At 41.4% G+C, this 18,551-nt stretch overlaps 1 protein-coding gene across 1 annotated transcript in view; it reads left to right on the top strand.

Annotated features, from left to right (window-relative positions):
* Nucleotides 1-18,551, top strand: part of ASCC3 (activating signal cointegrator 1 complex subunit 3) — a 742,201-nt gene that overhangs the window by 563,387 nt on the left and 160,263 nt on the right. Inside the window, exons 25-26 of the mRNA XM_040428803.1 lie at nucleotides 16,151-16,371; nucleotides 16,703-16,788. Of these exons, the coding sequence (XP_040284737.1) occupies nucleotides 16,151-16,371; nucleotides 16,703-16,788 (307 nt within the window). The remainder of the gene's footprint in view (nucleotides 1-16,150; nucleotides 16,372-16,702; nucleotides 16,789-18,551) is intronic.

Below are 18,551 nucleotides of genomic sequence, written 5' to 3'. Positions count from 1 at the left end.
GGGCTGGTATCATCAAAGATGAGCTTGTGGGGCCTTTTTCGGGTTGAGGATTGAGTCAAGCTCAACTCCCAGTCCTACTGCCAGTTTCTGGAAGACACCTTCTTCAAGCAGTGGTACAGGAAGAAGTCTGCATCCTTCAAGAAAAACATGATTTTCATACAGGACAATGCTCCATCACACGCGTCCAAGTACTCCACAGCGTGGCTGGCAAGAAAGGGTATAAAAGAAGAAAATCTAATGACATGGCCTCCTTGTTCACCTGATCTGAACCCCATTGAGAACCTGTGGTCCATCATCAAATGTGAGATTTACAAGGAGAGAAAACAGTACACCTCTCTGAACAGTGTTTGGGAGGCTGTGGTTGCTGCTGCACGCAATGTTGATGGTGAACAGATCAAAACACTGACAGAATCCATGGATGGCAGGCTTTTGAGTGTCCTTGCAAAGAAAGGTGGCTATATTGGTCACTGATTTGTTTTTGTTTTGTTTTTGAATGTCAGAAATGTATATTTGTGAATGTTGAGATGTTATATTGGTTTCACTGGTAAAAATAAATAATTGAAATGGGTATATATTTGTTTTTTGTTAAGTTGCCTAATAATTATGCACAGTAATAATCACCTGCACACACAGATATCCCCCTAAAATAGCTAAAACTAAAAACAAACTAAAAACTACTTCCAAAAATATTCAGCTTTGATATTAATGAGTTTTTTGGGTTCATTGAGAACATGGTTGTTGTTCAATAATAAAATTAATCCTCAAAAATACAACTTGCCTAATAATTCTGCACTCCCTGTAGGCTCGACTTCAGGGGCGGTGGTTTGGGACACCCTGAAGGCGTTCGTGAGAGGTCTATACATTAAGCGCATTAGTGTTAGGAAAACTAAGAGTCGTCTTCTGGACAGGGAGCTATCAGATACAGTTACACAGCTGGAAACAAGGTATATAGCACAACCCACGTTGTCTAATGAAGCACAATGGAAGGAAGCTCAGAAGCTTTTGAGGGAACATATACAGACTAGAGCAGATGATAAACGTCTTTTTATGGCCCAGAGGTACTTTGCTGAAGGGGAAAGTGTGGGGCATCTGCTGGCTACAATAACTAAAGCACAGAATGGTCCCTCCTGCATAGCCTCGCTTAGAAGAATAGATGGACAACTAATAAGAGGAGATGAGAATATTCTGGGAGAATTTTATGCCCACTTTGGAGAGGTATATAGGTCCAGACTGGTCACCACTACTTCTGATAGAGCTGGTTATCTTGAAAGAATTAGTATCCCTACCTTATCTATGGAGAATAGCTCACTTCTTGAGGAGGATATAACTCTGGAAGAACTGGAGATGGCCCTGAATTCTATGCCCAATGAAAAAGCACCCGGTGCAGATGGTCTTCCTGGGGAATTTTATAAAAGGCATGGGGAGATATTACTTCCACATTTATTAACGGTTTTTAAAGATGCATACTGCAAAGGTAAATTGCCATTTTCCATGAGAGAAGCCATAGTTGTAGTGATACCCAAGCCGGGAAAAGATCCTTCGCTCGTAGATTCATATAGGCCCATCTCACTCCTAACGGTGGATGTGAAAATTCTGGCCAAAGTCTTGGCTAATCGTTTGTCTAGGGTCATTCAGTCTATTATTCATGATGATCAATCTGGGTTCATGCCTGGAAAATCCACGGCATTGAATCTTAGGCGCTTGTTCATAAACCTGCAGTTGGAGGGGAGGGAAGGTCAGGATAGTGAAGCTGCTGTGATCTCACTTGACGCTGCCAAAGCTTTTGACAGCGTTGAGTGGGAGTATTTGTGGGCGGTCATGACTAAGATGGGCTTTGGAATAAGTTTTCTAAAATGGGTTAAGCTTCTGTACAGTGAGCCCAGAGCCAGAATTAGAGTGAACGGTCAATTATCACCCTCAGTTGCATTGGAGAGGGGGACGAGACAGGGTTGCCCGCTGTCTCCCTTGCTATTTGCAATAGCGATTGAGCCATTGGCGTGCCTTTTACGATCTACTCCACTGATGAGAGGGCTAGGGAGGGGCTCTAGTGAGGAGCGCGTATCTTTATACGCAGATGACATGCTAATTTATGTAGGTAATCTGGTGGACTCCATAGACTCCATAATCTCTATAATATCGCAGTTTGGTGATCAGTCTGGACTTCGCATAAACTGGGATAAGTCAGTAATTCTCCCGGTATCTTCTCGAATGCATACCACTCATGCTACTTTCTCTGAACTCAAGGTGGAGCAATCCTTTAAATATCTTGGAGTGACTGTGTCAATGAACCCTGCAGATTATATTCCTAGCAATTTAATACCCTTGTTAGGGAGGTTTAGAAGCAAGGTTGTTGTTTGGCATAAATTGCCTCTCTCTATGATCGGTAGGGGCAATTTGCTTAAAATGATATTCATGCCTCAGTTGCTTTACATTTTGCATAATTCCCCCATATGGATCCCAGTGCATTTCTTCCATAAAATACAGCAGCTGTTCCGGTTTTTTATTTGGAAAAATAACAGAGGAAGAATAAGATATGAAATTCTGCAGAGGAATAAAGAAGCCGGTGGTCTGGCTTTGCCTAATCCTATGCTTTATTTTCTGTCGGCTCAACTCCAACATTTTAAAGGGTGGGGGGTAATAGATGACATGGGAGGGAAGAGTGGTCAGCTGATAAAGTGGGCTGCAAATAGGTCTCCCCCGCTGGTAGCCATTGAAGGAGAAATAAAAGGAGAAATGGGAAATATTCCGACCTTGATTCTTATGAGGAAAGTATGGAATAAGGCAAAGAGTATTTTAGGGATAACAGGGCTGATGAACATCTCGCCTTTATGGCATAACCCCGCACTTCAGGAATTGGAAAACCTGAATGGATTCTCCCAGTGGAATAAAAAAGGGGTGTGGAATCTGAGCCATATTTATTTTAAAGGAACTTTAAAACAATACCAACAATTGTGCTCTGAATATGGGCTGCCTTCTTCACAGTTCTATCGGTACTTACAACTTAGACATGCTTTAGAAGCTCAATCTAAGATAGCCCCAATGACATTTATGTCAAGCCAGACATTGAATATGGTGATTGCAGCTGGTTCAGTGAAGGGAGCAATCTCCATGGTGTATCAGGCCCTTTTAGAGGACTTTCTTAAGGGGTATCCATTAACAAGTAGACGTCAGTGGGAAAAAGATCTAGGGGTACTCACGGATGAGCAGTGGACTGAGGTGGTGGAACTTACCCCTATTTTATCCCTTAGTGAGGCAGCACGGTTATCCCATCTATATTTAATACATAGGGTATATAAGACCCCAGTGTTCTTGCATAAAATATTCTACAGAGATAGTCCAGCCTGTCCGAAGTGTGGAAGTGATGAAGCTGACCTATTGCACATGATGTGGTCATGTTCTTCACTGTCATCTTATTGGAAGGCAATACTACATCTGGTGAACAAAGTATATAGTGCTAGTTTTAAGTTGGATCCCAAACTGTGTGTATTAGGCCTGGTACCAGATGATAATTTACAGTCTGTTATAATTACTGGAATAGGGAGAATGCTATATCAAGCTAGGAAAACATTGGCAGCAAAGTGGATCCAGCCCATACCTCCTGATATATCAGAATATGTTGCTAGATTAAATACTGTGATTCGCTTAGAAAGAGGAGTATATCAAAAAAGGAAGTGTCTGTCCAAATTCGAAGCAATCTGGGGCAGCTGGATTGATAATTCTGGGTGCTGTAGCTCCTGGCTGGCACTTACAAGGACTTTTTCTATGACAAGGTGAATGCAGTGAGAATGGATGATATATATGGAATATCGGATGGTAGTAGGTGTGTGGTGCATTTATAGAAGCCTGATAGTGAGGGGGTTACCTGGAATTGGAATGTGGCTGTATGGGAAGATTGATGATGGACTGTGATGTTATATGAAACATCGCTGATTGGAATTAGATGATGGTGGATGGCCTATTTAGGAGTAATGTGGTGCCGACACCCCGAGGGTGATGACTAAGGAAGATGTTTTAAGAGTGTGTCCTGCCTTAAAGGGATTAGGGAGGGGGGGGGGAGGTATGGGTTTATTTGTTTAGGATGGATAATTGTACTCACATTGAAAATACTTTTGATACCGGAGTTTATATGTGGATTTATGCCATGTCTTATGTAGATATGTGTAATATAATGTATATATTATATATTATATATGACAGATAATGTATACATCTGTGGTCTACAAAATATCATGTTAATGTGATAAAATAAGACTGAAAAATGTTAATAAAGAAACATCTGATTTAAAAAAAGAAAATCTGTGGGGTGATCTGAAGAGGGCTGTGCACAGGAGATGCCCTCGCAATCTGACAGATTTGGAGTGTTTTTGCAAAGAAGAGTGGGCAAATCTTTGCCAAGTCAAAATGTGCCATGCTGATAGACTCATACCCAAAGAAGACTGGGTAACAAAGTATTAGTTTAAGGGTGTGCACACTTATGCAACCATATTATTTTATTTTTAGATTTTTTCTTCCCTCTAGCTAAAAGATTTCAGTTTGTTTTTCAATTGAGTTGTACAGTTTATAGGTCACATTAAAGGTGGAAAAAGTTATGAAATGATTTATCTTTGTCTCATTTTTTACATCTCAGAAACCTGACATTTTAACAGGGGTGTGTAGACTTTTTATATCCACTGTAAGTATTCAGACCATTTTCTATGACACTTGAAATGTAGCTCAGGGGGCCTCCAATTTCTCGTGATCATTTTTGAGATGTTTCTACACCTTGATTGGAGTCCACTTGTGGTAAATTCAGTTGATTAAATATCATTTGGAAAGACACACCCCTATCTATATAAGGTCTCACAGCTGACAATGCATACCCATGCAAAAACCAAGTCATGAGAAGGAAAGAACTGCCTGTAGAGTTACAGATTTGAAGACAGACACAGAAGCATTTCTGTTGCACTGAAGGTTCACAGGAGCACATTGGGGGGGGGGGGGGGTAGTAAGAGAGGTTACCAAGAACTCAGTGGTCATTTTGTTTGGTTGAGCTCCAAAGATCCTGTGTGCAGATGGGCGAAACTTACAGAAAGTCAACAATCACTGCAATATTTTTCTCCAATCTGGCCATTAAGGCAGAGTAGTCAGAAAGGAGCATTTTTTTCACTCCTCAGTAAAAGATACATGCAAATTTGCAACCAAAAAAAAAACACCTAAAGGACTTTCAGGATTTGAGAAAGAAGATATTCTGGTCTGATGAAACCAAGATTTAACTTTTTGCTCTCAATTCTAATTGTTATGTTTGGAGGAAACCAGGCACTCCCCAATACCATCCTTACCATCCCTGACGCAAAGTTGTGGCATGCTGTGGGGTGTTTTTCTGTGGTTCTGGCAGGGAGACTTGTCACAGTTGAGGAAAAGCTAAATGGAGCAAAGTACAGAGATATTCTTAATGAAAACCTGATCCAAAGTGCTCTGGACCTCAGACTGACAATGACCCTAAGCACTTGGCCAAGACACAGGAGTGGCTAATGTCACTGATTGTCCCCATCCAATCTGACAGAGCTTGTAAGGATCTGCAGAGAAGAATGGCAGAAAATCCTCAAATCCAGGTGTGCAAATCTTTTGGCATCACACCCAAGATGGGAGGCTGTAATCGATACCAAAGGTCTGAATACTAATGTCATTTTTCAATTAGTTAGCAATGATTTGGATCATTCTCATTTTGTGATATTGAGTGCAGAATGATGGGGGAAAACCTAATTTATTTTTATAATTTTAGCACAAGGCGGCAACATAAAATTTGAAATAATAAAAGGGTCTGAAGACTTTCCAAAAGCACTTCAACTGTTTTAGTCAGACAAATCTATTATTTATGGACCCTATTTGTTTCACTAATCTTGTACAGCAGTGGTCCCCAACTTTTTTTGCACCAAAGACCAGTTTCATGCAAGACAATTTACCCAAGGACCGGGTGGGGGGGAAGAGGGCGGGGGTTCTGGGGCGGGGCTTAGGGTTTTGTTTTTCTGTTACGGCGCTCACCACATAGTAAATGTTTTTGATATTTTAATATAGTTTGGGCTTTTCAGAAATATATTTATTTGTTTATATATTTTATATCTAAAATTGGTAAAGGGGGTGATTTATACTAAAACCTGGGATCTTTTCATCCCTTGTCCTATTCACCCTGATAGAGCTCTATTAGGGTTAATTGGACTTGACACTGTCCTTGCTGCCCTCTGCATAGTACACACAGCAGCAGGGAGATTACCATGGCAGCCAGAGCTTCAGTAGCATCCTGGCTGCCATGGTAACCGATCAGAGCCCCAGGATTACACTGCTGGGGCTCCAATCAGAAGCTACCACTGCCACCAATGAGGAGGAGGGGAGGTGACCCTGTAGCCACTGCCACCAATGATTTTAATACTGGGGGGTGCACTGCGCCACTAATGTTTTTAATACTGGGGGGTGCACTGTGCCACCAATGATAATTAACCTTTAATACAGATACAGGAGGCGGGTGCGGCAGAATCACATAGCCAGCACCTGACCTCTGACAGGGAGCTGCGATTAGCGGCAGTTAACCCCTCAGGTGCCGCACCCACCTCCTGGGTCCCTACTTAATTAACTAAGTAGCAGGACATGTAGAGCGGCGCCCAGGGATCTCCCTGCACTTACTATTATATCTGGGTGCCGCTCCGTTCGCCCGCTGTGACCCCCATTACTGTCTCCCGCGCTGTATGCTAATTACTATTATCGGAACACCAGGGAGGAGACATCAGCTTCTCTCCCTGTGTGTTCCTTCTCCCTGGCTGTAGCGCTGTCCAATCACGTGCGCAGAGCGTCAATGCCAGAGAGAAGGTGAGTTATTTTTTTTTCTCCCTAGCAGTGACGCTGTGCGCAGTGATTGGATAGCGCTACAGCCAGGGAGAAGGAAAGCCCAGGGAGAGAAGCTGATGTCTCCTGCCGTGTGTTCCAACAGTAGTAATTAGCATACAGCGCGGGAGCTGCAATTTAGTTTTTAAATAGTACGGCTGTGCTGTGATGTGTCCGCATCTTTGTGCACTGCAGATGCATAGCATGCGGACACAGGCGACAGGGTAAAGAACTCATAGTGGAAGAGCAGTAAGCATAGGGATAGGAATGCATGCACCGGACAACAGCCCCCTCTAATTACAAAGTATAGGGAAATGTAGTTAAGATCCCAACAGAAAAGGGGCAGGTAGCCTGAAAGTTGAGGGCTTTAAATAATACCTACTATTGACAGACAACATATAGGGGCAAACGTTCGCTGCAATAGTGTATCCCAATTAAGAAGTTTCACACTGTAGCTTGGGAGGTATGCACAATATCTCTTAGGCTGCCCCCTACACCAGTACACTTGAAACACAGTACTCCAATTGGAGGATTAGTAGGAATTGATATAGTATCCTAGCCACAGAGCCCAGCCGTATCTCATTTTAAATAATTTTTCATTTTTTTCTTACTGTTTGACACTTTCTTAAATTAAAACAAATAAATGTTACGTTTTAATTCAGACCACAAACGGGAACCTATGTTCCACAAAATGAGAGAGAAAAAGGTCCAGCTTGGTTAAAAATGTTACCTTTATTTTTCAGTGCAGATAAAAGCCAGTTACAGTCCAGTCTACGCGTTTCGGATCAGAGACAGTAGCGATCCTTACTCATGACAATACACACACTAAGGAGAGGGTTGGATATATAGCGCCTCCACTATAAAACAGGTGGACACACTAACTACAAGCCCCTCCTTCAAATGAAATTGACAACATGTGCAGTAAGACATAATTGATTAAAACAAAAAACACACACAAGTCATGGATCAGAAATTCAGTAGTGTAATATCAGATAGTGTTTCCGATTGAGTCCGCTTGGTAGAGTGGACCCCATTTTAAAAATCCAAAAAGACTCACGGTTCAAAAGAATCTTTCTGTAATCACCACCCCTAGGTGGTGGAGTAACCCTTTCCAAGCCCTGCACTATTAAACCCTCTGTATTGCCACCATGCACCACTGAAAAATGCAGGCTAACCGCAGACACATTTCTGGCATGTGAATAAGGAATGTCAGAGATGTGCCTGCGTAGTCTAACCTTAAGACCGTTGGTGGTGCAACCAATATATTGGAGGGAACAGAGAGTACACGAAATGCAGTACACCACATAAGTGGTGTTACAATTGATGTATTGTTTGATAGAAAAACATTGATTCATGGCATAGGAAAAAACTTCCTTGCCAGGTCGCATATAAGAACAACACGTACAAAACAGGTACAGATTTTATGCCCACATTTATAGCTTCCAAGAAACCGCAGCCACACTGGAGGAGCTCGCACCCTCTCAGAATACAAAGCGGGGCAGAGTCTATTACCAAGTGTGGGCGCTCTACGGGCTGAAATAAAGGTAACATTTTTAACCAAGCTGGACCTTTTTCTCTCTCATTCAAGTAACGCTGTGGTTCTCTGCGTGGTCCATGCTTGGTGTGACGGGGTTTGAGCACACCTATACTTCCTCTCTGCTTACCTGTGCATGTGAACCCAGGTGATGCTCCCCTGTATCTAGCCTTTTTGTTACCAGTGCATACTTAGATATTTTTTGAGTCAGAAACATGTTACACTCCTCACTGCGTGAAATCGATAACTGTGATGAGAGATTATCTAAAATGGATGCTATATTTAATATGGTCGATAAATCTGCTCAAGATTCTTTGGATCTAAAAATCCATATGGCTTCTTTGGAAAGGCTGCTGGTGAAGGAAATGAGAACTTGGTGGGACCTTACTACTCTAAAGAAATATGTGGATCGTTCCATGATACCTCGTGGACTTCGCTTAAAGAAAAAACCCATCACAGTGTATTCAGATGCTTTTGTTGTTAAATGGCAGGATATTTTATCCAAAATGAGGAGGAAACGCTAACAACACTCCGCGAGGAAATTAAGGCCACACAGGAAATCATTGTTCCTCTCTCCTCTACATCGATGTTCACGGACCTGGACTCTAAACTGCAACAAAATCTGAACAAACTTGAGGATAGTCTCATCTCCGAGAAACAAGCAAAATTTATTCGGGATCTCCAGGACTATAAAACGCAGTCAGTCTACATATGGTCTGATCAAAAATCCTGCACTCCACGTTCTATTATGAAGAAACATCATCATTCTCACCGAAGAAGGAATCAGTCTAGTAGTGTGGTTTTCAGCTCCACCGACCCGGAATCTTCCGACTCGGTTTCGGATGACACGTCCGTTGCTGCTGGAAATATTTTCCCTACTAAGAAGGCATAAAACGGCGTGCAGGACGCAAACATTTCAAAGGGAGGTCGTTATCATTCGCGCAACAGGAGAATGCGATGAATAGCCAGGTCTTACATCTATCTGCAAAGGTTTTTTCACAGTCACAACTAGATGTTTTATCTAGGGGTCTTTCATTCTCCCCGTCTTGTCAGGCCGATATATATCGTACCATTATAGATCTAAATAGATTTGCACGGGGCCTAACTGTGAAAAAACATTTTGCGGATTGCCAGGATTCCACTCCAGCCTTTTCTGACGAGCCTACCATGCCTATGTGTAATACTGATGTAGTTTGTTTTGATGAGTCTCATCATTTACCTGTGTCCTCTTTTTCTTTTCAAGAATTGTCCAATTTATCTTTTTTACAGCAATCCCGTACTATTCCTGATTTCGATCCGGGCAGTGATTTTGCACATAAGTTTACTACTTATAATCATGGGTTTTATCCCATTCATTCTCGTACTCCTGCTCTGGATCGATACCAGGAATTATTTATACGGATCTATTTGCTTTGCAAGGGGATATGCAATCGCCTAGAGCGACTTTCTTCAATAATTTGTCATATAATGAACGACAAGCCCTGTCCGAACTTGAGTCAATGCCCGACATTTCCATCAAATTGGCTGATAAGGGGGGAGCAGTGGTCATCCTGGATAAAGCTATTTATAAATCACAAAATTTATTGATGTTAGAAGACACCTCTGTTTATGAGGAGCTTCCAGGTGACCCTACTCCCCTGTTTCAGCAACAAATACAATGTCTCTTGGAGAAGGGATTGCAAAATGGCTATTTTGACCAACGTCAAAGTGATTTTATTTTTGTTCAATTTCCAGTGATCCTTATTTTCCACTCCAAGATACACAAGGGAGGCTTCCCCCCCCCCCCCCCCCATGCGCCCCATTGTGTCGGGCATTGGCTCTTTTTCGGAGGAACATCTTTCAGCCTGGGTTGACTCTTTGCTGCAGCCATTGGTGCAGGAAATACCTGGTTTCCTACAAAACACCAGGAGTGTTTTACAGGCTTTTCATAGCCTGAAGTGGGAGCCACGTTTTGCATGGATTACTGCAGACGTGGCTTCCCTCTATACAGCCATTCCACATGATTTAGCCATACAGGCATTACGTTGGTTTCTTGCTGTATATTCGGATTTTTGATCCTCTTTCCAGAGCTACGTGTGCGATGTGGTTTTTTTCTTATTAAAACATAATTTTTTTATGTTCAACGAAAGGTTTTTCCTACAATTGTCGGGAGTCTCCATGGAAGCTAAATTCTCCCCTTCCCTGGCCAATGTGTATATGGCCTGGTGGGAACATGCGTTTTTATTCTCCCCGACCAATCCCTGGGCATCCTCACTGGAGTGGTATGGTCGCTACATCGACGACCTGCTGTTTTTATATGGTCGGGCGATGTGGCGGCCATACCACTCTTTGATGAGTTTTTGAATTGCAATGTGTACAATTTTAAATTTGTTGTGCACTTACACACTACCTGTATTTCTTTCCTGGACTTGTCTCTGGAGGGCGATGAGTGTACTGGTTTAATTAATACCCATACTTTTCGTAAAGAAACCACAGGTAATACAACTCTCCATGCAGCATCTTGTCATCCACCTCATGTTGCCAAAAAGATCCCCAAGGCTGAGTTCATTCGTATTAGACGAAATTGCACTCAGGATGCGACATGCCGCATGGAAATGTGATCTGCTGCCTCCCGCCTCTCCATGAGACAATATTCCAAGCACAGTCTAGTATGCGCCCAGAAGGAAGCCCTTTCCAGATCGAGACAATCACTATTATTTACTCAACACAATCGCACACGTCGCTCTGTGAATTCGGACCAATCACGACATTCCCGTCTGCCTGTTTTTGTCACTAGTTATAGTGCACAATATTCGCAGATCTGTCATATAATAAAAAAAACACTTACCTGTACTATCAACGGATGACCAATGGCACAATGTCGTGAAGGGTGGCATCTAGTGTTCAGCCCGTAGAGCGCCCACACTTGGTAATAGACTCTGCCTTTCTTTGTATTCTGAGAGGGTGCGAGCTCCTCCAGTGTGGCTGCGGCTTCTTGGAAGCTATAAATATGGGCATAAAATCTGTATGTGTTGTTCTTATATGCGACCTGGCAAGGAAGTTTTTTCCTATGCCATGAATCAATGTTTTTCTATCAAACAATACATCAACTGTAACACCACTTATGTGGTGTACTGCATTTCGTGTACTCTCTGTTCCCTCCAATATATTGGTTGCACCACCAATGGTCTTAAGGTTAGACTACGCAGGCACATCTCTGACATTCCTCATTCACATGCCAGAAATGTGTCTGCGGTTAGCCTGCATTTTTCAGCGGTGCATGGTGGTGATACAGAGGGTTTAATTGTGCAAGGCTTGGAAAGGGTTACTCCACCACCTAGGGGTGGTGATTACAGAAAGAAGCTTTTGAACCGTGAGTCTTTTTGGATTTTTAAAATGGGGTCCACTCTACCAAGCGCACTCAATCGGAAACACGATCTGATATTACACTACTGAATTTCTGATCCTTGATTTGTGTGTGTTTTTTTGTTTTAATCAATTATGTCTTTCTGCACATGTTGTCAATTTCATTTGAAGGAGGGGCTTGTAGTTAGTGTGTCTACCTGTTTTATAGTGGAGGCGCTATATATCCAACCCTCTCCTTAGTGTGTGTATTGTCATGAGTAAGGATCGCTACTGTCTCTGATCCGAAACGCGTAGACTGGACTGTAACTGGCTTTTATCTGCACTAAAAAATAAAGGTAACATTCTTAACCAAGCTGGACCTTTTTCTCTCTCATTCAAGTAACGCTGTGGTTCTCGGCGTGGTCTGTGCTTGGCGTGACGGGGTTTGAGCACACCTATACTTCCTATATTTCCTCCCCAACCAACACCTTGAATGATCCAAAAAATCATATGTACCAATAAAAACGTCAACTCTTCCTGCAAAGAACAAGCCCCTGCACAAGACCATCGGCAGAAAAATAAAAAAAATAAGGCGTTCACAAAATGGTACCAATAAAACAGTCACCTCATCTCGCAAAAAATGAGCCCCTGCATAAGAAAATCGCTAAAAAAAATTAAAAAAAATAGAGCTCTCAGAACATGGAGACACTAAAACCAAATTTTTTTGTTTCAAATATGCTATTATTGTGTTAAAGTGAAATAAATAAAAAAAGTATACATATTAGGTATTGCCGCGTCTGTAACAACCAGCTCTATAAAAATTGCACATGACCTAACCCCTCAGCTGAACACCTTAAAAAAAAAAAAAAAAAAACAGTGCCAAAAAAGCTATTTTTTGCCACCTTACATCACAAAAATTGCAAAACCAAGCAATCAAAAAGACGTATGCGCCCCAAAATAGTGCCAATCAAACAGTCACCTCATCCCGCAAAAAATGAGACCCTACCTAAGACAGTCGGTCAAAAAAAAACAAAAAAAACTGACTCTCAGACAATTGAGACATTAAAATATGATTTTTTTTTGTTTGCTTCAAAACTGCTATTATTGTGTTAATGAAATAAATAAAAAAAAGTAGACACACTAGGTTTTGCTGCGTCTGTAACAATCTGCTCTATAAAAATAGCACATGACCTAACCCCTGAGGTGAACACCGTAAAAAAAAAAAAAACAGTGCCAAAAAAGCAATTCTTTGGCATCTAACATCACAAAAAGTGCAACACCAAGCTTTAAAAAAGGCGTATGCCCCCCAAAACAGTACCAATCAAACCGTCACCTCATCCCGCAATAAATGAGAACCTACCTAAGACAATCGGTCAAAAAATTTGAAAGCTATGGCTCTCAGACTATGGAGACACTAAAACATCATTTTTTTTTGTTTCAGAAATGCTATTATTGTGTAAAACCTAAATACGAAAAAGTATACATATTGGGTATTGCCACGTCCGTAACAATCTGCTCTATAAAAATGTCACATGACTTAAAATGGACCTTTCACCGATCCTGACATTGTGAACTAAGTATCATGACATATACAGCGGCGCCCAGGGATCTCACTGCACTTACTATTATCCCTGGGCGCCGCTCCGTTCTCCCGTTATGTCCTTCGGTATGTTTGGGGACTTGGTTATAGTAGGCGGAGTCTGCCCTTGTTCTGCGGGCGTCTCCTTCTCCTAGGCTGTAGCGCTGGCCAATTGCGGCCTGGGAGAAAAAAACCTCCCAGGCTATTGAGCTCTGCGCTGCCAGCCTAGGAGAAGGAGGCGTCCGCAGAACAAGGGCAGACTCTATAACCAAGTCCCCGAACATACCGGAGGGCATAGCAAGAGAACGGAGCGGCGCCCAGGGATAATAGTAAGTGCAGTGAGATCCCTGGGCGCCGCTGTAGTATATGTCATGATACTTAGTTCACAATGTCATGATCGGTGAAAGGTCCTCTTTAACCCCTCAGGTGAACGCTGTAAAAATAAATAAATAAAAAATGTGCCAAAACAACCAATTTTTTGGTTACCTTGCCCAATAAAGTGCAATAATGAATGATCCAAAAAATCATATGTACCAAAAGAATGGTACCAATTAAAACGTCAACTCTTCTTGCAAAAAACAAGCCCCTGCACAAGACCATCGGCCGAAAAATTTAAAAAATAAGGCGTTCAGAAAATAGAGACACAAAAACATAATTTTTTTTCAAAAATGCTTTATTATGTAAAACTGAAACAAACAAACAAATAAAGTAGACATATTTAATATCATTGCATCCGTAACAACCTGCACTATAAAAATAGCACATGATTTACCCTGTCAGAGGAATGTTGTAAAAAATAAAAACGATGCCAAAACAGCCAATTTTTGGTTACCTTGCCTCTCAAAAAAACTTTATATAGAGCAATTAAAAATCATATGTACCACTAAATAGTACCAATAAAACTGGCACCTCATCCCCTAGTTTCCAAAATGGGGTCACTTTTTGGGGAGTTTTTACTGTGAGGATGCATTGGGGGGCTTCAAATGGGACATGGCATCTAAAAACCAGTTCAGCAAAATCTGCCTTTCAAAAAACATATGGCGCTTCTTTTCTTCTCTGCCATGCCGTCTGCCATTACATCAGTTTACAAACACATGTGGGGTGTTTCTGTAAACCTTTAATTCTTGTTGAACACCTAAAGGGTTAACAAAGTTTGTAAAATCTGTTTTGAGCAACTTGAGGGGTGAAGTTTCTACAATGGGGTAATTTATGGTCCTTAAAAAGTGGGTTTTGGAAATTTTCTTAAAAATTTTAAGAATTAATTCTAAAATTCTAAGCCTTCTAACGTCCTAAAAAAAAAAAAAAAATGACATTTGCAAAATGATGCTAACATAAAGTAGACATATAGGGAATATATACATCATGTAAATATTTTATGAGGTTTTAAAAGCAGAGAATTTTTCTAAATGTTTGGTAAATTTGGAATCTTTTCATAAATAAAGGTGAAATATATTAACTCAAATTTATGACTATCATGAAGTACAATGTGCCAAGAGAAAACAGTCTCAGAATGGCTTGGATAAATAAAAGTGTTCCAAAGCTATTACCACATAAAGTGACAAATCAGATTTGCAAAAAATGGCTTGGGCAGAAGGACAAAAACTGGCCCGGGGTAGAAGGGGTTAACGAGATTCCTAGTAACATGTAAGTGACCAGTGTTCGCCAGGAAGAGTCCAGCGTATTCAAGCCTTCAGCCTACTGACTGATTTACTCCTTGCCTCCTGGATTAATTCTATGAAATCCGCTAGAAGCACAGGTTCTTGACAAGGCCATGAATATGCCAGAGTGTTCCTGATACGAATAAACACATCTCATATCATTTCCATACTTGAAGGTATGCAAATGAGCTCTAAACAAGCTCTGCCTCTAATGCTGCCAGATAATTTGGATAATAATTAGGCCATCATGTCATGTCTCAAGGCCTATATAAAGGGTTGAACACTGACTTATAGAATAGCTACCTTACATCTGGTGGCATCAGAGGCAGAGCTTGTTAAGAGCTCCTTTGCGTCCCTTTCTTCCCAGAATTCCAGAGGAGCATGTACGGCATATAAGCCTCCTCACGCCAAGGAGAGATGGTACTCCCCAAATCCTGACTGTAACCCAGTTAAGCCATTACTCTCTGCTCTGCACTGATGAGGGGCAATCGTCCTGAAACAGCTGTCTGCAGATGAGGTGCTGGCTTACTTTTTATCTAAATCATGCTTCAATGCCTTTTAAAAGGTTAAACATTGACTTATAGGATAGCTGCCTTACATCTGGTGGCATTAGAGGCAGAGCTTGCTAAGAGCTCGTTTGCATACCCTCTTCCCAGATTTCCAGAGAAGCATTGTCTGACCTATGAGACTCCTCATGTCTTTTAAAGCTCTTTCCAAAAGGAGAGATTGTATTCTCCAAATCTATATTGTGCTTGAGAACTTCATCATATAATTTTCAGACGTATTCTGCTTGATTATATAGAATCACTTGTGAGGGTTGACTTGAATTATCATGTGCATGGTAGTGTTAGCTGTTAGAAGGTAGAAAGGAGATGACAAGTTCTTTTGCAAACATTGCTGTCAAGTTATACTTGGATAACATAAATGTATTACCGATAAGTATATACTGGAAACTAGAGCGAGAGAGCCACTATGATACTGTGACTATACATAGGATGTCTCTCGTAGTAAACTCGTTCTTACAATCCTGACCTTTGTTGCTGTTGACAATACCACTAGGGTGTTTGTATGTCTACTTTTTTGCTTTTAGTAAACTGAAATTTTGTTGACGTGCATCTCATTAGGTACTGACAGACTATTACACATTTGTTACACTTTATGGGAGGTAAACTGATCTCATCATTGATGATTCTGTTTCAGAATTGCTGGATTTGCAACCTTTGCCCACCACTGCCTTGGGTCATAGAGAATATGAAGCCCTTTACAAGTTTACACATTTCAACCCAGTTCAGACTCAGATCTTTCATACTCTCTATCACACGGACACAAACGTTCTCCTCGGGGCCCCAACAGGCTCTGGTAAAACAGTAGCTGCCGAGTTGGCCATCTTCAGAGTCTTCAACAAGTATCCAACATCCAAGGTTAGAAATCAATATGTTTATATATAGATCTTTACTTTGCTTTATTACATAGATGTTTTATGTCACTTAAATAATTGAGAACCTCAGGCAGACCCTCTACTAGCCTATAGACTCTACTGCCCTTCTCCAGTGCTATTCTCTCTTGAGTTTTTCCAGTCCTCCTGCTGGTTTAATGTATCGCAGTAGATTGTGTGGGGTATAAATAATGTATGTATAACCCCCTAGGCATGTATATTCCATTCTCTGCAGCCTCCCCCGTTCATTTGTATCCTAATGCTTGTCACAAAATCTAAAGCAGCATAAACTTTTTACATTTATCTTGCACTTCTAGGCAGTCTATATAGCTCCACTGAAGGCTCTAGTCCGTGAAAGAATGGAGGACTGGAAAGTGAGGATTGAAGAAAAACTTGGCAAAAAGTACGTTTCAGCTTAATAGATGAGTTAAAATCTTTTATCCTTTAACCTGTTTCTGACTCCTGAAATGTACATCATGGGAAGTTATCAGAACATCATGATAAGCTCATGGGTATGGTAAGCGCACCTACAATATAAGCAGCAGGAACGGGGCTTTGATACAATGGCGTGATTCTGCTGCAACTACCAGGATCCCAGCAATTGACCCTGCAGCACTGCACAAAGGAAGGAATCACCAGTCCTGGCAGCAAAATCCCTGGCATCACCATGGAGACAGCCCAGGACATGACAGAGGCTGCCTATTCGGGCATCCTTGTATTATGCTCTTACAAGAGATCAGTGCATGTTTCTGTGATCAGACACAGGATGTTGGCACACCCAAGTATGAGAGCATATTTTAATAGGGGGAAAAAAAAAAATACAAAGTTAATATCCCTATGTAAAACTAAAAAGAATTGAAAAGTTTTGAATAAATGAATGCAGTCATCCAAGTGCAGGATGAAACCCAGTGGGCAGATTTTGGGCGACACTTATAAAAGTAGTGTAAAGTAGAACTGGCTTAGTTGCCCATAGCAACCTATTAGATTCCACCTTTCATTTTCCAAAGTAGCTGTCAAAAACGAAAGGTGGAATCTGATTGGTTGCTATGGGCAACTGAGCTAGTTCTACTTTACACCAGTTTGATAAATGACCCCATTTGTGTTTATCAACGTCATGTAAAAATTGTAGATTCTAAAATTAACCTGAAATATCTGCCCTGCAGGCAGCCTGCTATAGAGCAGGAGGAGCTGAGCAGATTGATGTAAAGTTTTATGGGAAAAGATTCAGTATAAATTGTCTTTTTTTTTTACTTTGTAATCCCTGTTAATCCTAACTGCGGATTGAACGGAGCCACAGTGCACGTAACCAAAGTCATCCTCACCTCATTTGTGTAGTGAGCAGGACCGTGGGATTCGGGATCCACAGCTTTCATAAATTTGTCACCTAATCCTGAGCCTAGAATGAGCAAGGATAAATGACAGGTTGTACTAAATGTTTTCCCTTTAGATCTAAATATTAGGGTCCATTCACACATCCGAAACTGTTTTGTGGTCCGCAAATTGCGTATCCGCAAAACACGGACACCGGTCATGTGCTTTCCACATTTTGCTGGCACTATGATAGAAATGCCTATACTTGTCCATGTCTGCGGACAAGAATAGGACATGCTCTATTTATTTATTTTTTTGCGGGGCTGCAGAACGGAAGTGCGGATGCGGACAGCACGCAGTGTACTGTCCGCATCTTTTGCGGCCACATTGAAAATGAATGGGCTTGCGCCCGTTCTGCAAAATTGCGGAACAGATGTGGACGTGTGAATGGGCCCTTAGTCTGCTCAGCTCCTCCTGCTTTATAACATTCTGCCTGCAGCTCAGACACCATTTTCTACAGGTTCCTGTAAAGCACAGTGAAACTAGTCATGTGGGACTCCCATATTCTGCAGGGAGCAATACTATTCGTACGCCTCTAGTCATGACCATTCTTCTTTTAGCTTGGCATATATAATGACCATTGGCTCTCTAGTACACACAATGGAGTGTGAAATATCATGCAAAACAGGAATGTATAGTGTATAACTGTGCACATTGATTGAGCTAAAAGAGTGGAAACTACTGAAGTAGATTAATATCAGAGATGTAAATGTAGGCAGTCTACAGATGCACCAGATTTGTAAAGGTGGCTGATGCTGGATGATACATTTGGTGCATCTTTAGGCACTTGAGTCA

This window comes from Bufo bufo, chromosome 4 (genome assembly GCF_905171765.1).
Source record: "Bufo bufo chromosome 4, aBufBuf1.1, whole genome shotgun sequence".
Taxonomy (NCBI): Eukaryota; Metazoa; Chordata; class Amphibia; order Anura; family Bufonidae; genus Bufo; species Bufo bufo.
The sequence above is the reverse complement of the archived record's forward strand: the minus strand, read 5'-3'. Positions and strand labels throughout refer to the sequence as shown.